General features: G+C 39.5%; 1 protein-coding gene across 3 annotated transcripts in view; it reads left to right on the forward strand.

The window, feature by feature from the left end:
- LOC144201563 (unconventional myosin-VIIb-like) overlaps positions 1 to 27,609 on the forward strand; it is a 76,775-nt gene that overhangs the window by 907 nt on the left and 48,259 nt on the right. The window contains exons 4-10 of one of the 3 annotated variants that reach the window (XM_077724295.1): positions 4,535 to 4,687; positions 17,665 to 17,733; positions 17,812 to 17,927; positions 18,016 to 18,143; positions 18,228 to 18,370; positions 20,983 to 21,096; positions 25,807 to 25,960. In XM_077724295.1, the coding sequence (XP_077580421.1) occupies positions 4,535 to 4,687; positions 17,665 to 17,733; positions 17,812 to 17,927; positions 18,016 to 18,143; positions 18,228 to 18,370; positions 20,983 to 21,096; positions 25,807 to 25,960 (877 nt within the window). Of the gene's footprint in view, positions 1 to 4,534; positions 4,688 to 9,860; positions 10,073 to 14,520; positions 14,644 to 17,664; positions 17,734 to 17,811; positions 17,928 to 18,015; positions 18,144 to 18,227; positions 18,371 to 20,982; positions 21,097 to 25,806; positions 25,961 to 27,609 lie in introns of those variants that run through there. The other 2 variants (XM_077724296.1, XM_077724297.1) reach the window with 2 other exon arrangements.

Raw genomic sequence — 27,609 nt, forward strand, 5'->3', positions numbered from 1 at the left:
CTCCTCCACCAAAATCTCAAATCTGTTATTCTTTTCAGTATTGAATTTAATGCTTTATTGTCATTATACACATACAATGATATTTAAAGTTTCACCATGAAGTCCACAAATAAGCCAAGAAACAAATAAATAATAAGTAGTCAACATAACTAGTCAACAAGATAAATAAACAGGAATAAGTGGCCACATAAAGTCGGTACAAAAGTGACTAAATTGATTAGCAGTCTGGAGTTTTTATGCAGTACAAGATGTCTTGATTGGGTCCTCCTAGGTGTAAAACTTGAGTTGAGTATCGTGACGGCTTTTGGGAAGAATGTCAAGTAATTGTCCAAGAGTCTGTTTTTCTTGGCTGCTATGGGCCTGTAGCACCTGCCAGAGGGTAGCTGGTTGAAGAGGTAGAAACCTGAATGTGTATAGTCCTTTATGATGCTCTTTGCCCTTCCTAGGCACGGGGATTTGTAGATAGTGACCAGGGGATGTAGGGGAAAGTTGATGATTTTTGGGCTATTTTGCACCCTCTCTAGTCTTTTACTGTCTGCTTTTGTAGGTCCTCTCATTCCCCCCTGTGGTCATCCCCACCACCATTGTATCATTCGCATATTTCACAATGATGTTCTCAGGGTGGGTGAGTCTGCAGTAATGTGTGCAGGGCGAGTCAAGTACAGTAAGATACGACCTTAATGCGTTCCAGGACCGGGCTTGTGTGTCGATTTACTAGTATCTCAAATCAATTTTTCCCAAGTGAAATAACTAAATACAAATTAAACCGTTTCCAACCTCTGAAAAAACACCTGAAAATAGGATAATAAAATTCAAAAGCATGTTTTTAATTTTTCTGATTCACCACCTGTGCTCACAAAGTAACAAATATGTACCTACCGATGGGGTTTTAATCTGCAATGACTTGTGACATTGTGTACAGAGTTCTTAGCTTCGAGACAGACGGTAGCAACTACTGGCGATTTGTGTGGCGGCAGAAGAGAAAAACTTGACGTAAACACGTTCAATTCGTTACACTTTTTTGAGACCACGTAACATAATATGAACTTTAAATTTCAGTTAAGTGAACTTCAAGTATTATGCAATCATTTAAAAAGGGATGTAACCTTGTTCTATAATCAAGGCAAAGGTGTTAATGTATTTCGCTGTGGCTTTCCAGTCGGAACTAGCTGCTTCCCTGTGCCTCACAACCGAGTTTATCCCCAGTTTGTTTGTTTTTAAGTTATTGAAGCAGCCACGATTTGATTTGAAGGTAACGGCTGGTATTGAAATCTCCCTTTTCTAAGATGCTTGCATTGCTTTCAAATCCTCGTAGATTTCGGTTAATGTTTTTCCTCTATCTATATTCAAAAAGCTTTTTTTCCAGAGGTTGGTGTGGCATGTATTAGAGATTGAGGTGCTGGGTCTGGGACTCAAAGCCCACATAAAGGTTTTTTTTTTGCTCCTCTGCCAGCGCCGCATTGAGTCCACAGGAGTCCCATCATAGCCCTTGTAGTTGGTGAGGGACCGTTTACTCTGCCACATCTTTCAACGTGTGTGGGAGCTCAAAGAGGAGATTGGCGTGTTTTTAGAACAACTGGGGAACGCTGATGAATTTCCTGAGCTGAGCAACAAGAGCTGGATTTTTGATTTTGCATTTGCTACAGACGTATTTTCACACTTCAATGAGGTCAACATGAAACTGCATGGGAAAGATCTGTTTGTGCTAGACAAACACACGTTTATTCCCGAGGCAAATTTTGTACAAGGCATTCACTCATTTTCCTACACTATCCACACAAGAGCCCGCAGCAAAAGTGAAGAAATACAGTGAGTTAATGGATTTGCTACATGGAGAATTCTGTTGGTTCTCGGATTTCGACAATATTGATGAGTCACTTCAGTTGGTGACCTGTCCTCTGTCACAATACCCCAAAACTGCCCCAGAGGAGCTGCAGCTCAAACTGATTGACCTCCAGTCCGACCCTGTTTTAAAAGAGAAGTTCAACTCTCTAAAACTCAATGACTTGTATGCTTCACTCAACAAAGCAGTGTTTCCATGGCTGCGGCGGGCATCGCAGAAGATGCTGTCGTTGTTCGGCTTGACCTATGTGTGTGAACAGACCTTCAGCATCATGTACATCAACAAAGTCAGCAATAGATTCAAGTCAACAGATCAAGTCCTCAGATCCTTTCTGAGCATTGCCACGACAAAACTAAGTTCAGACTTTGATGCACTGGCTAAAAAGGAGACCAACCACACCGTTCCCGTAAAAATTTAAACTGTCTCCATGATGCGCAATGTGCACTATGATCAAATATCATTCCGCTCCACAGACTGACTTGCTGCCACTGTTTTGTCTATAGGACAAAATAACGTTCCGTGCTTTAAAATAGAAATGGTTAGTAATTTAAAAAAGGAAAATTTTATTCATTTGATTTTCAGTGTTTTAAGACTTGTTCCAAAGTCAGATGTTTTGTTGTAATGCTTATCTTCATTTTCATTTGATATTAAAGCAAACGTTTTCTCTAATGAGGTGGGGTTACCAAAGCAATCCATCCATCTGCTCCTGTTAGAACTCATTGTGGCCCGTGAATTAAAAGTTTGCCCACCCCTGGTCTAAACGGTTATTGATGTTAAAGTCTGTTATTGACAAACAACTTGCGAAAAGCATGAAAAAAGGGCACAAGTAGGAAGAGATTGATGCCACTGCATGCTCTTACGCCGCAATCTTGAAAAAAATATCTTATGAATAATTTCTCATTGTAGTCATTCATTTATCCATCAACAAATATTTTTCAATGCTTATAATCACAAGGGTCCAGTTTACCAGGTAATCTAACTTTTTTATTCAAAGGATTTTAATAGATTATTGATTCAATTAAGACACAAACGTTTATTGTGAGGTGTCAGAAATGAATTGATATAAACTTACTTTTGTCCAATTTGATAGGTTTTTTTCAAAGTGATATTCAAAATTGGTAATATTTCTCTTAAAGTGTAATATGAGACATAGGCATTGTCGTCATCATTGACTTGACAAAAAGCCTAGTAGTCATCATACCCTCAGTTGCGTATGACGAAATTGTATAGTGCTTCTCGACAGGTCCGCCTACCCAGGCAAGACCCCTTAACTGACATATTCAGACTTGTTAGCACTCCGCCACGATGGAAACATCGCATCACCTCTTGAGCGCCATCAATCCGGCGACTGCAAGTTGCCTCACCGATGCTAACAAGAATATAATGTATTACTTACATCTCACTGTCTTCTTACTTACCCTCCCTCAGTTCGCCTGTAGAAGGCAGATCCACGCCAAAAATTGTGGGTAATGGATCGGGCGTTTGTCAAAAAGATACTAGGAAGCGGGGCTCGGAGTGGTTGTTGTCGTAGCTTAGCTTAGCCGCAATGGCCGGCCGGCATCCGCTCCCCTGCCTCCTTTCTCTTCGCCGTCTACGGCATACTTTGGGTGGGTTGGATATCCTCGGAGATCCCGGAGGTCTCCGGATGTTCTTGGGGATATCGAAGGTCAGTTTGTAGTAAGTCGTGAAATTGGGTGTCTTGCCTTTCAACAAACAAACTGGAGAGCAATGAGCCGCTGTGCCCGAGCGCGCCGCCATTTTGAACTCTCTTAATCAAGTGTGAATTCGGGATCGAATTTAATCGTGACCTGTGAATCATAATACGAATCATATCACCAGTTATGAGGCCATACAAACCCCTGATAACCTGACAGAATGTGTGGTTACCAACACCTTCCAAAGACATTCCAATCACACTCTTCCAATGTTGCTATCTGGGTGTTTTCAAATTCACCCTTCATTGGACTTCTTACATTTTCACGCCGTTTTATTCTTGCATTCACTGCACAATGCGACCCAATCTTAGACAATGAAAGCCAGTCTATTTCAATTAGAGCTAAGATCTTGAGCCTGAACCCAGATCCGAGCCGCCCCGACCCCGGAATTTGGGTCGGATCGGGCCTAAAATGTCAATCATTACTCTTGCTTTGGGTCGGGCCGGGCTTTTCTCTTGCTGAATTTTTCTTTTTTTTTAAATGTATACTAAAACGATGTGTGGACTCTAAATTAAATTGTTATGAAATAAATAATTAGGATTTTTTGGGTAAAACAGAGAAGGTACGGCAATGTACTTGCAACTGGAGGCAGAGCTGCGGAGCCAGAGCATGCTCTACGCACGTCACGACACTAAACACATACCGGTACCGGTAAGAGTGAATTGTGGAAACATTCAAATAGATTGTTGAATATGCTAGAGAATTTTGCGTTGGCTTCGCTGAATGTAGTCAATGTGGCGTTTTGCTCTCATACGAGAACGAAAAGACTGGCTGCGCAATTGAAATCGTCAAACATCTATATAATATAAAAGATTTCAATGTTTATGCACTCTTGTTTAACTTAGATTTTGTCACAAAAGACATGTCCAGTCGGGGTGGCCCGGATATTTTCGGCCCGATCTTACCTCTAGTGTCAATGTGTCTATGGACCTTTTGAAATTTTGTGTTATTTTGAAACCTTATTTCTCATACCCAGGAGCACCATCTCTTCCCAGAGCAGGAGGCCTCTCTCAAAATAATGCACCCTACATCAGTTGAGGGTGTCGACGACATGATCAGACTGGGTGACATGACAGAAGCTGGCCTACTACGAAACTTGCAGCTACGCCACAAACGAGGAATCATCTATGTAAGTTACAAAATTATGATCCACACCTTTGCTTTCCGAATGCATAAGAGGAAAGGGTATTTGGTTGTGAGGTGATGTTGCAAATGTGAATCTTCATATTGCTACCCTAACAATACAATATAATTGCTTAGTCATACCTAAAGGCATTATATATACTGCAGGAGGGTTCTTTACTGACATTGATAGTTGGGACTTTGCTTCAGGCACAACCCGTAGACCTTTTCTTTGTAAGATAAACTAAAAAGCGCAAGAATCAGCTTTAGTTCCATTTTCTTGTTCCTAAAATATTTCAGTACTACTGCGTGTTGATGTCACGAAAGTACGGCATACTCGTACTGGTAGGAACCTTATTGATTTTCATGGGTTCCACCATGCAGATAAGGGGGAACATGCTGGAAGAGACCTCTCTGTGGAATCATGTGTGATGTAGCGACGGTTTGTGTTGCACAAAATTAAATAATTTTTTTTCCTTGTACGGACCAAGAAACCCCACCTCCAACTTCTCTCTCCCGTAGTCTCCGGACCCACACCGTGCATGATGGCGGAGACCGCCACACTCGAACTGAGTATTAGGAGTCCGCGCCTGAGGCATGGTTTACACAGGCAGAGGTGCAATGCGGCTTTGTGAACAACAATAGACATTTCTGACATGTCATCACCGTGCTAAACACCAGGACAGCGTCACAATTGGTTCGCTTCATTACATCTCCAGATTAATACGGCATTCTGAAAGAGCACTTGCTAAAGCTCACTGGGTGTCGTAGCACGAGTGAGCAAGCCAACTGTTGGACATCAAATGGCTTGGTGAGCGTACACCACAGCTCATGGACTACAGTTGTCAAAAGTTTACATATACTTGTGAAGAACAATGAGTTTTCAGTTATTTCTACAACTCTGATTTTTCTCTGATAGAGTGATTGGAACAGATACTTTGTCACAAAAAGCATTCATTAAGTTTGGTTCTTTTATGACTTTAATATGGGTGAACAGAAAAGTGATCAAATTTGCTGGGTCAAAAATATATACGATGCCGTACTTTCGTATATATACCAATTTCGTCATACGCAGCTGGGTATGATGACAATTAGGCTTTTTGTCAAGTCAAGGATGATGACAATGCCTATGTCTGATTTTATATATATATATATATATATATATATATATATATATATATATATATATATATATATATATATATATATATATATATATATATATATATATATATATATATATATATATATATATATATATATATATATATATATATATATATATATATATATATATATATATATATATATATATATATATATATATATATATATATATATATATATATATATATATATATATATATATATATATATATATATATATATATATATATATATATATATATATATATATATATATATATATATATATATATATATATATATATATATATATATATATATATATATATATATATATATATATATATATATATATATATATATATATATATATATATATATATATATATATATATATATATATATATATATATATATATATATATATATATATATATATATATATATACATATACATACATACATATACATACATATACAGCAACACGAATTAGCAATTTTGGTGACTTAGAAAGTTGTCAGTGAAATTAGCTTCATAGCTTGGCCTCTTAACTTCTTGAGCGATTATGATTGACTACAGCTGGTGACTTCTCTGAGGCCACTTAAATAGGGCGCTTTGGATGCAAACGCCCACAAATGCTACAATACCATTTCAAAGCAGTTGCAGCTCCAAAGAGCAACAGTGCAAACAATTGTTTGTAAGTAATAGGTTCACCAATAGGCATTCCAAAATGCACGCACAAATAAAATAGAAATCTGACTCATAACCGGTGTCTTGCAAGAGAGAATCCAACCTGACGCATCTCTCTTGCTGTTTATTAGAATAGATTTTACAACAGGCATCACAGAAGTCAAAACAATTGAGAGTCCTCCAGATCTTTCCAAGGGAGCGGTGTGAACAACAGTGTGAGAGGTCGATGGTTATCAAAACATTTCTTCTTCATTGCAAGCAAATCTATTATAACATAAGATTAATAATCCTAAGTGTAGCAAATCGTTCTTCATTGCAAGCAAATCTATTATAACATAAGATTAATAATCCTAAGTGTAGCAAATCGTTCTTCATTGCAAGCAAATATATAATAATGTAAGACTCATAACCCCCAGTTATGTATTTGTACGAATTCCCATAATCATTTTTTATTCATGACAAATACAAATACACTTGAGGGGAGTCCTTTTTCTCGATCTTTACCCGAATTTACATACTTGCATTTCTGGCTTGAAAAAGGAAGAACAAAATCATTCTCGTTTAACTCATTTTCATAATTTGCATAAACCTGGACATCAATGTTTTTACCAGTAGGCTGTCTAAAAGGCAGATAAAATTCTTGCAATGTGGAATTTGTTAGAGCAATTGCACCAACCACAATTCGGTCTAGCAAAGAGCGTAAGCAGGGGATAAGACAATACCCACATATTGTCAAAGTATTAGCCAAAGCAGCCATTGATATCACCTCAGTGAAGGCCAATTTTACATTTGCCAAAGGTCTTATCCCACCAGTCTGCCAGAAGGTGGACAGTTCCACTCCAGAGGGCCTCTTCATTTTCGGTTGAGGGTCTGCAGGCCTTCAACAGCTCTGGTTAGGAACCCATTGGGGACGTGTCGTTGAGTGCAACATTTTCAAACATTGCATACGCCCCCTAATCCATCAATAGCACATCACCTGTCAGAAGCATATCAAACGCTTTGCGGTCCTGGAAAGTCATGAGACTGGTGCCTGCTAGCGGTTCCTTCATTGCGAATCTAATTTCTGTTTTGGACATTGTAATGGATGTTGTTCACCCTATTCATATTTTTATTTGGCATAGCCCAAAGAAAGATAGACTCCTCCTGCAACTTGGCAAACCAACCCATAAGTCGGATCGCCATCCTTTGATAAGGCTCAAGGTCGTCGAGAGAGGCCAGCCGCCGCACCGAAATTCAGAGACGCCAATTGTATCTCCTCCACTCAAAAACAGATACTGGTAAAAACAGTGAAACCATAGCACATAGTCCTGTTTCTTTTTTGACAGTTTGAGTTATATAAATTATTTGCCCCACTGTTCGACGAACCGTCCGTTGGACGGACCGTCCGTCGGACGGACCGTCCGTTCGACGGACCGTCCGTTCGACGGACCGTCCGTTCGACGAACTGTCCGGTGACCGAGCGTCCGTTCTACGAAATGTCGGGTACCTCGTATTCCGTTCGAGTTTTGCCCATTTCATTTATTCCTAGACAACCCATCTACTTAAAACATTACTCAAACGTTGATATTTTATCATTTGGAAGCAATCCATAATATCTCAATAGTCATTAATATGACACATGCCAAAGCATATTTTACCCACTCAGAACAAAACAGGGAATGTCTTCCATGCACTTGAAAACACTCCATGCTTCTTCAGTCCTAGGGAAATTATGCCTATCCTAAATCAATTATTTTATCTAAACCGGCCAAGTACAATTTACTTAATTATTTGGATGAATGTAATTTCTGTACTGTTAATTTCATGTCTGATATCATTAACAACCAAATAATTCTAAATACCGAAGATTTAATTCACAAATCACCCCATATGATGTTTACTTGTAGCTCACTGTTGGCACAATAAAAGCCTACAATAATTAATCTATAGAAACTAACCTTTTAGTAGGCATTTTCAAATTACAAATTACAATATTTAATGAAGGACCCACAAATTGTCACCAATATGCCATAATAATGTAAATGTTCTCATCCTTTTTTCACTAACTAGCTTATCTCTAATGTTAAAATATTTTGAACAAACCAACCAAAAACAGTATTAATAATCTTTTATCCTCCAAAAGCTAGTTTTCTTTCATAAAGAGCCATTCGAAATCCACAAATTGGCCAAAAATGGCAATTGCTCTATACCCAATTTTAAAGCCAAACAAATCAATCTTTATCAAACAGATTGTTTATCACCTTGAAAGACATTTTGTTTAAAATCCAAAAAATGCAAAAGTAATCACAACACCCTGCATTTCCTGCATACCATGTTTTGCTCTTATTATGAAATGCTTAACTGAAGCGCGTTCTTAGCCGCTTACTGTGACTTTTAGACTTGCTGTAAAAGTAGCATTTCTCCCCTCGCACACACATTTTATTTGTCACAAATTCCTTGTTTACAAATACTTCCCCAGCGAGGTATTGTATTGGATTGGATAACTGTTCATCCCGTATTCGGGAAATTTCATTGTGACAGCAGCAAGAAAAGGCATTTTGGGTGGAGTGATGTGATGTGATGATGATCTCCATGGGGAATCAGAGTTGTTTGTTGAGGTCAACCCCAGAATGCAATGTTACTAGTGAAACACAGCCTTAAAATCGCGTGGGTATGGGATGTTGTTTAACATAACTAGATCTGTCCAACCATAGTTCAAGAGCCTTGTGAATTTTCTACCTGTTAAAGGTGGTGATAGGTCTGAAATTACAACTTCAGGAGCAGGTTAAGAAAGAGTGAGATCAATTTAAATAGGAAATAGGTTTATTACCGGACTGCAGGATGGTTGGAGAATGCTCCGACAGCTGTGAACCTCTCACAGCCTGCCTTCCTTGCAATTCTCTCTGACTGCACACTAGGTCAGTCTTTATATAGGAACTCAGGTTAATATTTCTAAAAGAGTGATGTATTTCTAAAACAGTGATGCATGACAGAGTTTATGTAAACAAAACTTTGGGCTAATATGGTTAGACATTAGCAGGTTTAAGTTGTATGCAAACACGATATTTTTATAGTTCACACAAACTGCTGCAGCCCATCTTATATTGCGCGTTTCGAACAAACAGTTTCAAAGCGAGTTGGCCATATTCCACAATACAAGGAAACAATTGCAAGGCCAGCTAGTTCGCTATCTTTCAATTCGTGGTGCGAACAAACAATTGCAAGGCCAGCTAGTTGGCTTATCCTACATTCCACTGTCCTAACAAACAATTGTAAAACCAGTTTGGCCACATTGGCTCGACATGAACAAACAATTATTAAGCCAGTTGGCAGGTCGACCCCAATAGGTGGTACAGTGGCTCTTTTCATACCACTTCACTTTCCTCTGTGACAGCAGCACGGCATCGTCTCGTTTTTTCGACTCAAATCTCTGCGGACGGGGCATTCAGGCACACCGAGGCTGCCACTGATAGTACAGTCGCCGTGATGAGGGTGGCAACGGCTTTCATTTTGGCTTCTGTGTGAGGGTGCAAAGACTATGAGAAGTCAAGGTTAGGTGAGGGGTGCTCGTGGCAGGTGAGCAGACGTCAGTTGAATTTTTCACGGACAACGGTTTTGGCACCGCCCGACTTGCAGTTTATTCAGAGTCACCGATTTCTCGAAATACTTTGATTTGGGATTGGTGAATCCACGTCGACCTCTCAGCAATCTTTACTGCGATGGGGGTGGTGAGTTGAACCACGAATGGGCCTTCCCAATGTGGCGAGGGCTAGGACTTCCTTTTTATGACTCGAATCAGGATCTGGTCACCGGGCTTCACCACCTCCTGTAGGGGAGACAAGGGGGATAACGGCACTTTTCATGTATTTTGGACAAGTTTTTCTCTAAACATTTTTACCATTCACTCTGTGAGTGGATCTGCCTCACCCTTAGTCTCTTGCCATGGTTCACCTTCCCATAGGGGAAGATGGAATGGTCTTCCATGAACAATCTCAAAAGGTGTAAATCCTTAGCTAGTTGGTACAATTCTCATGTGTTTTGACTAGTGATAGGCATTCTGGCCATGGCTTTTTTGTCTCTTCCATGGTTTTCTTAAGTCTCAGTTTTATTGTACCATTCGTTCTCTCTCCTAGTCCCGCGCTTTGCGGATGGAATGAGCAGTGTTTTTTTTTTAGACTCATTCCTAGGTGTTTTGCCATGTGTTTTACTATGCTGTTTACAAAATGAGCTCCATTATCACTCCAGATGATTCTGGGGATCCCATGTTCTGGGATTATGTGTTTACTGATGGCTTTAGCCACTGTCAATGTGTCTGGTGATTTTGAGGGGACTATTTCAGTCCATTTTGAGAATGAGTCAATCAAGACTAAACAGTATTTTTACCGGTTGCTTCTGGATAATTCAAGGAAATCCATGTGTATAATTTCAAATGGGTAGGTACCTTTTGGGCATTGGCCCCGTTTGGGTCTGAAGTTACCTTGCACATTATGTCTGCAACAAATTAAACAGTTCCTACAATTTTTTAAAGTAGGTATTTAGGCCTGTTGACACATGGAACACACTGTACCATGTCCATTGTCCCCCCTGTTGAGACATGAGACTTTCAATGGCTCAATTTTGCAACCATTTGGAATAAATTCTTTGGCAAGCACGGTAGACCTTTTGCTGTATATAGGCCGTCCGCAGACTGTTCTGCGCCTTTAATCATCCATGCATCTTTTTCTTTCTGTGGTACAATGCTTTGCATATCAATTAATACTGTTTTTGGGATTTGACTGCTTTTGTTGTTGTTGTGTATACTGTGCACAAAGTGTTTGTGCTGCTCCTTTAGCTGCTGTATCTGCATTTCCTCTACTAATTCTGTCGCTGCTGTTAGTATGTGCCTTACATTTGCATACAGCTATGTGGCTGGGAAGTAGTACTGTGTTAAGTAATTGTTTCAGCAGTTTGGCATGCTCTACTGATTTGCCTGTGGATGTTTTCATTTCTCATCTATTCCATTGTGCAGCAAATACATGTAGAGTGGAGTGTGGATATTGGCTGTCTTTATAAATGTTGACCTTCCTACCTTTAAACAATTTGCATGCCTTTGTCATTGCTATAATTTCTGCATCTTGAATTGAGAGATTAGATTGCAATTTTTCTGCACATAAGACTTTGTTGTCTGTGACGACTGCATATCCTACTTGATGTTTTCCTTGCTCTGATTTGGATGCTGATCCATCTACGTATATATACGTGCTGTCTGGAATAGGACTATCTTTTAGATATGGTCTTGGTTTGCAGCTTTCGCTGGTTCTTTCATCACATTGGTTTGGATCTCCATCTTCTTCAGTTGGTATTAACGTTGCTGGGTTTAAGGTATTGCATCGGTTAATGGTGAGGTGGGGTTGCGATCACAATGTGGCTGTTATGGCCAGGTGTCTTGCTGGTGACAGGAACGACATTTCGGTTTGTATTATCAGTAGATCCATTTCATGGGGGACTTGGAGTGTGAGTGGATGGAACAGTACAAGTTCAGTTCAGCTATCATCTGGACGGCTAATGCTACTGCGCACACTGCTCGTACACACGGGGGTAGAGCAGTTGCAACCGGGTCCAGTCGTTTTGAGTAGAACGCTACTGGTTTAATCTTTATTCCATGTGGTTGTTATAACACTGATGTCATGAACGTTTCTTTGCAAGTCACTGGGTGAATGGTTTTTCATAGTCAGGAAGCGCTAGGACTCCTGATTCCAAGATTGGTTGCTTCACTTCAGGATCTGTGGGGTGTCTATATGTTCATGCTGATTTTTACGACTCCCCCTGGGGTAAGATATACTAGGGAGTCGCAACTATCACAGCAGATGGGTTCGGTCACGGATGAGTCCGGACAAACACTGCAAGTAGCCTTCAGTTATATTTTATTTACAATAAACTCCATAAGTCAGCAAGGCATCAAGTAATCAAGGGGTGAACTGACAAATGAAAAGGGTTTAAATAAGGGCAGGAAGTGAATCTTGATTGGAGGAGGGATGATTGGGGAACTAGTCACAGCTGTGTTGGCCTTGGCAGGGCTATGTCACAGGGGTGGAGCCACAGCTCCATGCACCTGCAGAGAAAATAATCCACACACCTCCTACATAGTGTGTGTCCAGGCTGCCAGCCGTAACACTGATTTACACATGCTGTGATCTCTTGTGAGAATATTGTGGGGATGTCGCAGAACCCCTGTGTATGTGTATTTGGTTCCTTCGAACGTGAAACCAAACCAGTCCTGGGCTGTTTTGTGTAATGGTATAGAGAAAATTGCATTGCTTAGATCAATTACTGTACAGAATTTCTGATATGGTTTTAACTCGTTCAACAGTATGTGTGGGTCTGGTACACAGGGTGCTCTGGATTTAACCGCTTCATTGACCTGTCTTAGGTCCTGGACCAATCTCCACGTTCCTGTCTGTTTTTTCTTCACGGGAAAGATAGGTGTGTTGCATTCGCTTGATCGACTTTCAATTAGAATGCCTGCTTCGCGCATTTCTTTAATTACTGGTCTGATGCCATCTATAGCATCTGGTTTAAGGGGGTATTGTTTGGCTCGTGGTCGATATGATGTCTTGGGCTCAATTCTTACTTACCTTGCTGTGGTCATTTTTCCTACGTCTGCTTTTGATTTGGACGACAGTGAACTCGGTAATGTGGGGAACTACAGTAACTGCCGGATTACAGATGAGGGCCCTTATGTTGCTAAATCTAGGGAATAGAACGTATGAGGTTCCTCTTGATCTTCAACTACTTGGATTTCCACTTCCTTCCATCTGTGTACTGGTTTAATGCCATCATCTGTGGGGATAAGGCTGATTCCCAGTTTACGGAGTAGATGTTTTCAGGAGGTTCTATATTCACTAGCATTGGATGAAAGCAACTACGCTAAAGACACTGCTCAGCTCCTAATTTTTATTTGAGGGATAAATGACAGTTTTGAGATAACGGAGGAACTTTTGAGCATGGAATCGCTGAAGGGGAAAACGTGAGGAGAGGATTTACACGAAAAGGTGTCTGCGGCCATCGAAAGAATGAAGCTGCCTTGGAGTAAACTTGCCAGTGTCACCACGGATGCATCGCCAAATTCAACTGGGAAAAATGTCGGGCTGCTGAAAAGATTTCAAGATAAAGTGAAAGAAGAAAACATCGGACAGGATGTTATTCTCCTCCACAGCATCGTTCATCAACAATCTCTTTATGTCTGTATTGCAGCTTAATCACGTCGTGGATCCAGTTGTAAACCTTGTTAACTTCATACGAGCAACGGGACTTAACGGCCGTCAGTTCATTACTTTCCTAGAGGAAACCGATGCAGATCACCAGGACGTACTTTACCACTCTCGTGTCCGCTGGTCAAGTTTGGGCAAAGTGTGCCAACGAGTGTGGGAGCTCAAAGAGGAGATTCGTTTGTTTTTGGAGCTAATGCAGTAACCCGACAAATTCAATGAGCTGAATGATGAGGACTGGCTTTGTGGCTTTGCGTTTGCTGTGGACATATTGTCACATATGAATGAGCTGAACGTTAAGCTGCAGGGGAAAGATCAGCTTGCACACGACATGTACACAAATGTGAGAGACTTCAAATCCAAGTTGATTTTATTCTCCAGGCAAATTTTAAACAAATATTTCGCTCATTTCCCCACACTGGCCATGCAGAATGCCCGAGACGTGAAGAAATACTGCAAATCACTTGATGACATATACAGAGAATTCTGTCGTCGTTTCACTGATTCACAAAAAAGTGAGATGTCACTTCAGCTATCGTCCTGTCACAAGATCCCGAAACAGCACCACATGAGCTGCAATTGGAGCTGATCGATCTTCAGTCTGACTCTTTCTCAAAAGGAAAGTTCAAATCTCTTAAACTGAGTGACTTTTACGCTTCACTTAATGAGGCCACATTTCCAAACCTCCTGAGGACAGCACAGAAAATGATAGCATTGTTTGGTTCGACTTACTTGTGTGAGCAGACTTTCAGCGTCATGAACTTTAATAAAGCCTGTCACAGATCCCGGTTAACTGACCAACACCTCATATCTATTTTGAGAAATGCCGCTACGAAACTAACTCCAGATTTTGATGCACTGGCAAAAAAAGGACAACAACAACACAGTTCCCACTGAAATGTGAGTTTCTCTTCTGTGTTAAAAATAGCAACTTGCACATGTGCGCACAGCAGCAGTACGGTGCACGGGCGTTTGGTGGTTGGTCTTTTGGTCGCCAGTCCTTTGGTCGCCGGTCTTTTGGTCGCCGGTCTTTTGGTCCCTTTTGGTCCCTTTTGGTCGCTGGTCTTTTGGTCCCTTTTGGTCCCTTTTGGTCGCCGGTCTTTTGGTCCCTTTCGGTCGCCGGTCTTTTGGTCCCTTTTGGTCGCCGGTCTTTTGGTCGCCGGTCAAATGTACCTAGATATTAAACGGTACTCAGATATTGAATTTCCTCTCTTAGGTATTAAACTCTCTCCCATGAATATAATTTTGAGAACTAGCTTCAACAGTAAACGACGAGTTTTATATCTAAATATCAACTGTTATCAACAGTACTTAGATATTAAACTCTCTCTCTTAGATATTAAACTCGAATAAAATATAAACTATGAACAAAATTTTGAGAGCTGGTTTCAACAGTAAACTCTGTCACCATTTGACCGGCGACCAAAAGGGACCAAAAGAGTGGCGACCAAAAGACTGCCGACCAAAAGGGACCAAAAGAGTGGCGACCAAAAGACCGGCGACCAAAGGTCCGGTCACGCAGCAGTACAGTAGTTTAATTAACTTGCATCATTCTCAATTTAAAGACTGCTTTCTTTCGTTGAATAATAATGTGTTCTTAATGTTGAAAGTAAATTTGAAAATGCATTTTCACCTTCCATTGTGTTTTTTCTTACATTTCAATCTTTACATTGCGTGTCCAAATGCTCCAGGCCCCTCTGTCAAATTTTAAGTATCCATTCTGGCCTAAAAGTCAAAAAGTTTGACCACCCCTGCCCTAACCCCTTACCAGTGCTGTGTACTCCGACCTCCCTTAGAACAACCCCGGAAATGATTGGATTTGTTTCAAAACAAAAGACGGGTGTTTTAGTAAGCCTCAGTAATACTTAGCTCCCTTGTGAAAAAAAAATAAAACAAAAATTTTAAAGCGATAGAAGCTACCTATGCAATCAATTCCGAATCGATTGCCACGCTGGAATCACACAAGACGAATCATTCGTCGAACATGTAACTCAGATGATTCACAATGTACTTGTTACCGAATTCTTCCCGTTTATGGTGCAGTTAAATCAAGATGGGGGAAGCTGTAATGATGGTGTGAATTTCCAGGGATTACATTAAAAATCTGGTATTTTTCCAAAATGGTTGCTTAAAAAAATTATACATAAAAAATAATAAAGTACATGATGAATATGCACATACAAAAGCTGTACGTCTATGTACACCTTATACTTGAAACGATATAATACTGTAATTCAGTCAGCAGTCTTTGCAAAGCTTATTAACCCTACATTTCCTCAGAACAGGGGTGTTCAAACTTTTTTTATTCCAAGATCAACTTTTCAAGGAGATAACCTTCCACGATCTATGTTTTTCTACAGGCCACCAACAAAGCTCAGCAAATAATAGGCGTAGGGAACAGAGGTGAAATCCACTTTCAATTCATGCTAAAGCTTACTGCGAACATGCACAAGTCATAAGAACTTAGTTAAGGAAATTGACAGAGCGGAGGGATCAAAATGTTGTTGTTGTGTGATCTGTCAATAGTACCTTGGCGATCTAACGATAGTTTCTTGGCGATTTACCGGTAAATCGCAATGTACGTAATGGGCACCCTTGCCTTAGAGCAGGGGTGTCCAAACTTTTTGCAAAGAGGGCCAGATTTGGTAAGGTGAAAATGTGTGCGGGCCGACTTTTAGCCTGACATTCTTTGAACCATTAACATTAAATGCAAATTAACTTTTTGGGATTTTTTTTAATTACAAATGGCATACTTTTACTTTTACATTTTTTTTTACATTTAGGTTTTTACCGAAATCACAAACCACAAAAAATTAAGAAAACTATCAAGGATATCTAAGTTCATGTGAAACATCACATATTATTCACTATTATATGCTCACTGTAGGAACAGTGCTGAAAACAAAACAATGATCACTGCATATTCAAACTGTGATTTTGACCATCACAAAAAAAATAATGAACTGAGATTTAAGAATTTATTCAACTCAGAGGACTTAACAAATATCTTGCCTGCACTAATGTGAAGGGTGATACTGGGATCTTGACTGCAGTATGTAGTCCAGGTCTTCATCGCACGCTAACGAGAAAAAGTCAAACTCAGTTCCTTTTGCCTCTAACTGTCTCTTAATATCTAATGAAACGTCTTCAATTCTCCGTGCCACAGTATTACGAGCCAGGCAAATATTGGCAAACTCTTGCTTCTTCGCGGGACAAATTTTCTCAACCATTTTCATTACACAGTCTTTAATAAATTCACCGTCACTGAAAGGTTTGCAGTCCTTTGCAATTAGCGTTGCCACTTCGTAGCTTGCCTTTGTGGCATTTTCATTTGACTCACGGGCTCTTGTGAAAAAGCTTTGCTGTGCCGTTAAAACAGCTTCCAGTTGCTTCACTTTTTCACCGCGTTCGTTCCCAGTTAGCTTGTCGTAGCTAGCATGTTTCGTCTGGTAGTGCCTCTTAATGTTGAATTCCTTGAAAACAGCCACAGTCTCTTGGCAAATTAGGCAGACACAGTTGTTTCGTATTTCAGTGAAAAAATACTCAAATTTCCACTTCTCCTGGATGCGGCGGCCCTCCCGGTCAACTTTCCTTTTTTTGTTTACATGTTAGAAATGGGCTGGGCTGAAACAATGACGCAAGGGTCACGGCGGCCAGAGTGCGGCCACAGGGCTACTGCCATCTTCTGGTGAAGTGAAAAATAGCTTTTTGTACACATTTATTTTATACTGTGGTCAACAGTGCTGGCGGGCCGTGTATTATTGATTTCATGATAGAGGCCGTGGGCCGGTCAAAATGTGTCCTCGGGCCTTATTTGGCCCGCGGGCCGGACTTTGGACATGCCTGCCTTAGAGCATGGTAATCACATGGTCAAATTTGTAACCAACTGTAATAAAGGTCACTTGAACACATATCTTTCAGACTTACACAGGATCAGTCCTGGTGGCAGTAAACCCCTACCAATTTTTCCCGATATATTCAAATGACCAGGTGAGGCTAAAGTCAATGCATTTAATTACATTCATTTTGGTACCATCTTTTTCATCTCTTCATTGTACTTTCCTTTAGGTAAGACTTTATCATGGTAAAAAACTTGGGCAGCTCCCTCCACATATTTTTGCCTTGGCTGAATCTTGCTACTTCAACATGAAACGTTATTTTCGGAACCAATGCTGCATCATCAGGTTGGATTATTTTTCCTTAAGAAAGCTCTGATTGCAGGACCAATGAAACCAGACAATGTATGTTTTAAATAGTGTTTCTTTGTCCAAGTGGAGAGTCTGGAGCGGGCAAGACTGAAAGCACAAAGTTGATCGTGCAGTACTTGGCAGCAATTAGTGGTGAGCGCTCTGAACAACAGATTGAAAAACAGATCTTGGAGTCCAACCCTATATTGGAAGGTACAGCGCCATCACTCATGGTTCACAAAAGTCATAAATAGTTGCGAATGTTGACACATCTTTTGTAAATCTTAACTTTTTAAGGCTTTGGAAATGCTAAGACCATCAGGAATGATAACTCCAGTCGTTTTGGAAAATATCTGGAGATTATTTTCAATGATACTGGAGCGATTGAGGGTGCGCGTGTTGAGCAATACCTGTTGGAGAAATCTCGTGTCTGCCATCAGGTGAGTGAATTACATCAATAAGCAGCATTTTATACATTAATGGGGTAAGCCTTGATGTCAGTACAATGAGCTAACTGCTTAAATACGCAAGTAATCGTATAAAAATGTATATTTAGTGTTGTACGTGACCGGACGTTTGGTCACCGGTTTTTTGGTCGCCGGTCAAATGGTAACAGAGAGTTTACTGTTGAAACCAGCTCTCAAAATTATATTCATGAGAGACAGTTTAATATCTAAGAGAGAGAGTTTAATATCTAAGAGAGAGAGAATACTATCTAAGAGAGTTTAATATCTAAGAGAGAGATTTTAATATCTAATAGGGAGAGAGAGAGTTTAATATCTAAGAGAGCGAGAGAGAGTTTAATATCTAAGAGAGCGAGAGAGAGTTTAATATCTAAGAGAGAGAGTTTAATATCTAAGAGAGAGAGAGAGAGAGAGTTTAATATTGGATAACTTTATTCATCCCGTATTCGGGAAATTACATTGTGGCAGTAGCAAGAGGGTGATTAGACAGAACAGCAAAGCAAAAGCACAAAGTACAAAGCCAATCAAAGTAAATGGAATCATCAAATCATTAAAACATAAAAAAGCAAAAACACAAAAAACAAGAGTGGACGGAGTTACCGCAGCCACCGGCTGCCGCTTAAACAGCGCCAATTTGGTTGCGGTAGCTGAATCGGACTCAAAAAGACCTTGTAAAGTTGGGCAAAAACTGGAACCACACACAGGAAGTCTTGCACGAGATGGGGAACTTCTGCGGACTGTGACCGAGGTGGAGAATATGCAGAGTCGCTCTTGCAAGCTTATCCGCACAGTTACTCAGTAGTCTGAAGCTGAAGAAAACAGCAGCAGGGCAGAATACCTCGACTTCGTTGCTGGTAGGGGCCGACAGCTCTTCCATTCCATCCCACGATGGAATGGTTGGTCAGAAGCGTTGCCTCTTCTCCCAGCACTTTTGTCCAGCTCCAGACCTCCGGCGGTACCGAGGTGTTGCTCCTTCTGCTGCGTATTGGAACAGCTAGTTCCATGTGTGTGACAGCATAAGCATTGCTGGCTGGTCCCCCCAAAAAAAAAGAGGTGGCCGAAAGATGCCAGGCTAACAGAACAAGGAAAGTTGTAAAAACATTAAAGTAAAAAGTATAAAGTACAAAGTAAAGTAAAAAGAAATGTATCAGGAAATAATAAAATGTCATTTAAAAAAAGATAGAAGGGCTGTAAAACATGAAAAACATAAGAGTCTGACACCCTCGGTGCAGAGCTACTGCCACAGGCTCCCGCTTAAACGGCACCATCACCAATCTTAATATCTAAGAGAGAGAGAGAGTTTAATATCTAAGTACTGTTTAATATCTAAGTACTGTTTAATATCTAAGTACTGTTTAATATCTAAGTACTGTTTAATATCTAAGTACTGTTTAATATCTAAGTACAGTTTAATATCTAAGTACAGTTTAATATCTAAGTACTGTTTGATATCTAAGTACTGTTTGATATCTAAGTACTGTTTGATATCTAAGTACTGTTTGATATCTAAGTACAGTTTGATATCTAAGTACAGTTTAATATCTAAGTACAGTTTAATATCTAAGTACAGTTTAATATCTAAGTACTGTTTAATATCTAAGTACTGTTTAATATCTAAGTACTGTTTAATATCTAAGTACTGTTTAATATCTAAGTACTGTTTAATATCTAAGTACTGTTTAATATCTAAGTACTGTTTAATATCTAAGTACAGTTTAATATCTAAGTACAGTTTAATATTTAAGTACTGTTTAATATCTAAGTACAGTTTAATATCTAAGTACTGTTTAATGTCTAAGTACGATTTAATATCTAAGTACTGTTGAAACCAGCTCTCAAAATTATATTCATGAGAGAGTTTAATATCTAAATATCTACTGTTTTCAACAGTATTTAGATATTAGACTCTCATAATTTTGAAAGCTGGTTTCGACAGTAAACTCCATCACCATTTGGCCGGCGACCAAAAGACCAGCGGCCATAAGACCGGCGACCAAATGTCCGAGCACCATTGTTATAATGTCTCAGGTATGAATTGTGAGTGAAAGGTGTATGATCTCAAACATGCTAGTCACAGAATAGTTAAGAATGGCTTTGGAGGAATTAAGGAGATTTCTTGATGTGTGGCTGTTTTGATTTTCCTCAAATGAATCTTGGGGGTGTGTCAGTGTGGATGATGGTTAGTGAGCAAGTTGAAACATCATGGCTTCTAACGCTACATCAGGTCAATTTTGATTTATCATGTTCCACGTAATTGAATTTTTTTAGCAGTCTAAATCTGTTTTTCTTACATGAAATTGTGTAAAAAAAAGAAAATTAAACATATAGAACACATTTAGATGAAAATGTTTTAGTAATGGCTCTAAGTCCTGTGTTTAGAAATATTTTCAGGGACCTTAACATGCATTGAATAAATCAACAATCTGTAGATTGCCTTCAGTACAATTTCGTCTCGTATATTCTTCACTGCTGCACCCTGAAAAGATGTGAAGGGAATACAGTTTGGCTTACTGTACATGTTTTGATACTATTCTAAAAAAAATAACCTTATTTGTGAGCAAAATTAACAATTATTTTATCAACTTCAGGCCAAGGAGGAACGAAACTACCATATTTTTTACTGCATGCTGGCTGGAATGCCAGCAGAAGAGAAGAAACATCACTGTCTCCAAGATGCGAATAGCTATAAATTCCTTATCAAGGTAGGAGGGATAATGTAAACTGACAACATTTGCTTTAGAATTGGTTGTACTGTTTCTTCTAAAATGTATAATCGTTTTTCTTTCTGGCACAATGTTCAAAGATATAGATGTAGAAAAATATATTGTATTGGGAATCACTCACTTAAAACGGTTGCTTTCTAAAACATGTATAGTAACTAATAGTACAGTCATCCCTTGCCACTTCGCGGCCTCTGTGAATCGTAGTATTTTTCACAAGTGTCCAAATCAATTAGCGTTCATACGTGAACTAAATATGCGCTGAAACTTGCAAACGGAGGTTAGGCACCACCCATTCAACTCAAAGAAGAAAGATGAGGAAGAAAACCCTGCGGTGAAGAATATGGCCAGCTCATTCCAGCTTTGTTTTGGATTAATGACAACATTGTCAAAGACATTGAATTTGGCAATCGTCTTGATGGTGTCATAAACTTGTATAAAAACCTTTATACAAAAAAACAGAAACAGCAGTCACAACTCCCACTCACATCGTGTTCCTTGTGTGCCGAAAACCTCCAGCATGAGCTTGTCCTGCTGCCACCTATGCCATCTCTTGAAGATTCCATCGATGACCCAATGCCTGGAATTTGACAAAAAAGCATTGACTTAAAACATTGACTTAGAATGAAGCTCTCAATAACTTGTGCAGTGTGTGTGGCTTAATAAAGCCTCATACAGCTTAGGTTTTTTTTTTGTGTGAAAGTGTTATATATAAATGAAGTCAAGTTAATCTGCTGTCTTGTAAATCTATACAATAAAATTCATACAAGAGGTGGTTGGGAGTGCGTGAATAGATTGAAGCTTTTGAATTTTGCTGTATTTGCAGTGTTGAGCCTAATGTATTGTATTGTTCAATGTGTTAAAGTGATGCAGCATACATAAAGTAGGATTTCTCTGCTCCTGAAACATTTGGATTGTTAGCCTTTTGTGAATAGACGATGCAAGCATCAAGTTGCTTGCTTGCCATGAACGGCCAAAATAGTTGGGCTGAAACACTAACAGTTAATCAATATTAAATTAGGATTATATTTATGCAAAAAATATTATTGTATGTTTCATATAGTGCCATGAAACGAAAAGTTTTCAGATATTAAAGCAATTTTGATATTTAGCAGATGAGATAGATACGATTTGTATAACGGTTCACAGGTTGCAATTCGATTAATTGGAAAAGCCATTCCCCTGCTATCCCTCCCTATCAAATCACAAAAAAAACTTTAGTAACCACAAATCTGGCAAACCTGAGTCCAAATAAAATGGCCACACCCATACCTGGTAGACAACACATCTCTTGAAACATGAAATCACTTAAAAAATAAACTGTTGGACAAAGTGTAGTAAGCTACAAAACATAAAAAACACCAGATCATGCCACCATCCAAATTATTTATGAAATAAATGAGAAAAAATATGGAAATTTATGTGTGGAAAAGATTAGAAAGGACACTAGGTTATAGTGCTCAGTCAAATCACTGTAAGAGAACCATTATCAAGAAATGGAGAAAACTGAGAATACAGTAATCCCTCAAATATCTTGGATATTGTAAACCAGACATGGCTGCGACAATCGAAAAACCGCGAAGTAGGATGACCCCTAATGTTACTAGAATATTACGTTTTTGCGCCTATGCAGAAGTCCAAGTACACAAGGCTAATTATCAAGAAGTTTATCGATTAAATATCCCGGTGATAAGCATACAAGCATATAATGGGAGTTTGAGTCCAAGTCCATGAAGGGGACCTCCTTTCAGCAAAGTCCAGCTTCACGTTCGGGATGAAACAATTTGTGAAGGCTTTTATGATCCAGGTTTTCCGGTTGTCATCCAGTATACAGGCAGCAAGGCTTTGTTCTATTACCTGTAGTATCACGTTCATTTTGTCTACTTGTGGCAATGTCTTCTCCACATTATCTACGATATTCGAGGAAATACTCCAGGGGTGTCAAACCGGTCCTCAAAGGGCCACGGTGGGTGCAGGTTTTCATTCCAACTCAACAAAAGGATACCTTTTGCAAGTGCAATTAAAGTAATTAAAGTCAGGTGCTACTTATTTTAGAAGACACCTGATTGGTTAAAATGCCGGTACTGGATCGGTTAGAACAAAGACCAGGATCCATTGCGGCCCTCTTAGGAATCGGTTTGACACGTGTGCTCTACTTGCATGTCCAAACGTGGGAAAGAAACATGTCAGGTAACAAAACGACCTAGAAACCCTTGTCAGTTATACACAAAACAGTCCAAACAGACTTTATTCATGTTTTTTAAATCATGAGATCAAATTTGTTGACAGAGGCTGAATGTACCATCCAGCTTTCCCACTCAAGAAGAGAGTCAGGCGATCTATGTGAACCTGAGCACATTCAGTTCATTTTTTAATTAGAATGTCCGGGACGGCATCCTCTTTCCAAAATGAAAAATGAAAATCAGACATAGGCATTGTCGTCATCATTGACTTGACAAAAAGCCTAGTAGTCATCATATCCTCAGCAGCGTATGACAAAATTGTATAGTGCTTCTCCACAAGTTCGTCTTCCCAGGCCAGACACATTTATGACATTTATTTATGACATATTCATACTTGTTAGCTCTCCGCCTTTAGCGTCATTTTCCGGCGACTACAAGTGAAAACGTGCTGGTTCCTGTTTCGGCTGGGGCCAGGTCGCAGAGCAGACCTCACGCTTCCAGATCACAGGCCAACCGGCCAGGAAATCAAACTTCCACTTGGAAGTCAGCCCACTAGCTGGACTTAAATGTAATCTCAACATCCATGTTGTTCCGCCCCAGCGTCCTGCCATCCCCGCCTGCCAAAGTGCTCACTCCGCCGTAACGTCACCCGGAGCTTGCACTTGGAAATGTCTCTGGGACATTCCACCATTAGCCCTGCTACCACAAGGCTGCAGGAGGCCGCTGAGTGAGCACAATTTTCTCTTCAGGTCCATAGCGTCTGCCATAATGTCGTCCGGGGCTCGCATTTCTGAAAAAAAACTCCCCCTTTGCCAATGCTCTCTGCCATCCAATTCACCAGGCAAGTTACATTTTCAAATAAGAGGCCACAGCGTAAAGTTACATGGGGCTCGCATTTCTGATTTAAAAAATCCACCTTCACAGGGGCTCCCGGGCACTCAGAAGACTATTTTGGGTTAAAAATGATGGCCTGTGGCTACTCCCCGCTGTTATCAACAGTACTTAGATATTAAACTCTCTCTCTTAGATATTAAACTCTCTCTCATGAATATAATTTCGAGAGCTGGTTTCAACAGTAAACTCTGTCACCATTTCACTGGCAACCAAAAAGGACCAAAAGAGCGCCAACCAAAAGACTAGCGACCAAACGCCTGGTCATGCAGCAGTACCGTAGTTTAATTAACATGCATCATTCTCAATTTAAAGACTGCTTTCTTTCATTGAATAATAATATGTTCTTAATGTTAAAAGTAAATTTAAAAATAAATTTTCACCTTCAATTGTGTCTTTTTTCTTTCATTTCACTCTTTACATTGCGTGTCCAAATGCTCCAGGCCCCTTTGTCAAATTTAAGTATCCATGCTGGCCTAAAAGTCAAAAAGTTTGACCACCCCTGCCCTAACCCCGTACCAGTGCTGTGTACTCCGACCTCCCTTAGAACAACCCCAGAAATGATTGGATATGTTTCAAAACAAAAGACTGGTGTTTTAGTAAGCCTCAGTAATACTTAGCTCCCTTGTGAAAAAAAATTAAAACGAAAATGTTAAAGCGATAGAAGCTACCTATGCAATCGATTCCGAATCGATTGCCACGCTGGAATCACACAAGACGAATCATTCGTCGAACATGTAACTCATGATTCACAATGTACTTGTGTTACCGAATTCTTCCCGGTTTATGGTGCAGTTGAATCAAGATGGGGGAAGCTGTAATGATGATGTGAATTTCCAGGGAAGTACTGTTTAATGTCTAAGTACTGTTTAATATCTAAGTACTGTTGAAACCAGCTCTCAAAATTATATTCATGAGAGAGTTTGATATCTAAATATCTACTGTTATCAACAGTACTTAGAAATTAAACTCTATCTCTCTCTGAGATATTAAACACTCTTTCTTAGATATTGAACTCTCTCTCTAATGAATATAATTTTGAGAGCTGGTTTTAACAGTAAACTCTCTGTCACCATTTGACCGGCGACTAAAAGACCGGCGTCCAAAAGGGACCAAAAGTCTTTCGACATTTTTTCAAAACTTTGTTTCACAGAAAAAAAATGTGATGTAGTGACGCAACAAAAGTTGAAGCAACAAAGTGAAGAAAGATTACAGTAGTGGCAAACTTTCCATTGAGTGGTCAACCAACAGAGATGACCTCAAGAGTCAAAATACACCAGCAAGTCTACCTCAAATGGTCTTATACATCTTTTTTATATTATTGAGGCGGACAACCATGTACAGAAAATGCACACTTTACAGTTTAGATGACAGTCAAATGTAAATGGAATGGTTTTCAGATTTTAATGGCTTAATTTATTTTTACAGTTTGACAATGGTTGAGTTATATTTTTAGTGAAGTGAGAAATGTAAGGTGTGGCATAAGAGGTGAGAATGGACTAAAATTTGTGAAAGTTGAAAACCTTGGGTTTATGTTTAAAGAGTTTTGAGTCCCAAATAGCTTCCAAGTCTGGAATGATACGCTTTCCATTTAAAGACTCAATCTATGATTTTACAGGGTGAGTGCATGACATGTGTGGGGAGGGATGATGCTGAGGACTTCAAGCGAATTCGATCTGCCATGAAAATTCTGACGTTCTCGGATCAACAGTGTTACGAAATTTTCAAGCTGCTTGCAGCGATACTTCACCTTGGAAACGTCTACTTTGAAGGTAAGTGTCATTTTGAAAATCAGATTTTCCAATAAATATGCATTCTCGAATCAAAGACGAGAACCTGTCAACTTCATATAATGTAAATTCAGGATGTTCCCGAATTGATGACGTTATTAGAAATTGACCCAATCACGTCATTTTAAAAGATTACAATTAGGTGAAGAAGATCAGTTTTGTAATTCACGGCAATCAATGACCAATCCATTTTGACTGGGAGGCGGCGGACGAATGTTTGCCCACCACTCCCTGGTCATATTGGATTGGACGTCTATAAACGTAAAAAGCAAATGAATAAAAAAAAACATGATCATTTAATAACAGTCTTAACAGTTTAAATAAATTTAAGGTCTATCGCTGTAAATATCGATAAATAATGCAATGTCCATCCATTAGGCCTTTTGCCTGATATAATCCTAAAAATATCAATGGCCTTTGATGCACTGAAAAAGTTAAAGCAGATAATTAAAATATTGACATGCCATTCTGTGTAATTGAGGATTTTCAAGCAATTGCTTGGGGATGTAAATAATTCCAAATTGTCTGTTAGCTTCCTTTCATTGTTTTTCCCCCTGGTTGCACTGCTTCCAGATGTGTGTTTTCATATTGACGCATTTAACCAATCACATTTCAGCCATTATTTGTTGCTGGGGTCAGAAATCTGCCTCAAGGCCTTCACGATCCGTTCTGCGGGCTCTGCTGCATTAAACGAGCCTCAATAAGACGGTTGCTTTAACCCAGGGGTGTCAAACTCCCTTTGGTCTGCGGGCCGAATACAGCTTAATTTGAGATCAAGCGGGCCGGACCAGTAAACTCATTGCAAAATTACTTAGAACTAACAAAAAGCCCACTTTTTTTCCTTTGTATTAGTCACTAATACTAATAATTAGTGCAAAGAATTAGTAAATTATCAAAATGTTTATTAACAGAATTTTCTTTTTACATTATAAACAATGTTATGAACAAAAGAATAACATAAGAACATAAATAAATGTCAATTCCTGTTGTCTGCATGTACTAAAACACTGCGCCCCTAGTGGATAATACAAGAACTACAAATTTTAAAGAAAATTCATTTTTTTTATACAATGCAGCTTTCTTCCCCAGGCCGTACCAAACCATCAAACAGGCCGGATCCAGCCCGCGGGCCGTATGTTTGACACCCTGCTTTAACCAATCTGAATCTTGCAGGCATAGGGATATGTCATCGCTTTCACCAACTATGATTGGCTAGTAAGCGAACCAAAGCCAAAGTGAGCCAGCCAGATCTCGCAAACTCGCTCACTAAGATATTTTCCAGACGTAAGAAAGGGCGGTCAACTCCGAAGCTAGCAAGCCTGTCACGGCCGGGAAAAGGGTATGTCTGCCACTTTCAGTGCGCTAACTACAAGAGAGCTACCAAACTGTATTTGGAGCGAGCTGCACAAGCAAATATATTGTTGTGTTGATTTAAAGCCATTTTCAAGACTGACTATGCCAGAAATACGACAGGACAGGCTCGACTTTCAGCATTAGCTTCGATGGGGATAGAAAAGTTTGAAGAAAGAAAGGAAGTTGGATATTGTGTACAGTTAAAAATGATTTTTGGTGGGTAAAATATGGTTATATTCCTAAATAATATTTCAATTGTGGGCCCGGTTCTGATATCT

The sequence above is a fragment of the Stigmatopora nigra genome, chromosome 9 (genome assembly GCF_051989575.1).
Source record: "Stigmatopora nigra isolate UIUO_SnigA chromosome 9, RoL_Snig_1.1, whole genome shotgun sequence".
NCBI lineage: Eukaryota > Metazoa > Chordata > Actinopteri > Syngnathiformes > Syngnathidae > Stigmatopora > Stigmatopora nigra.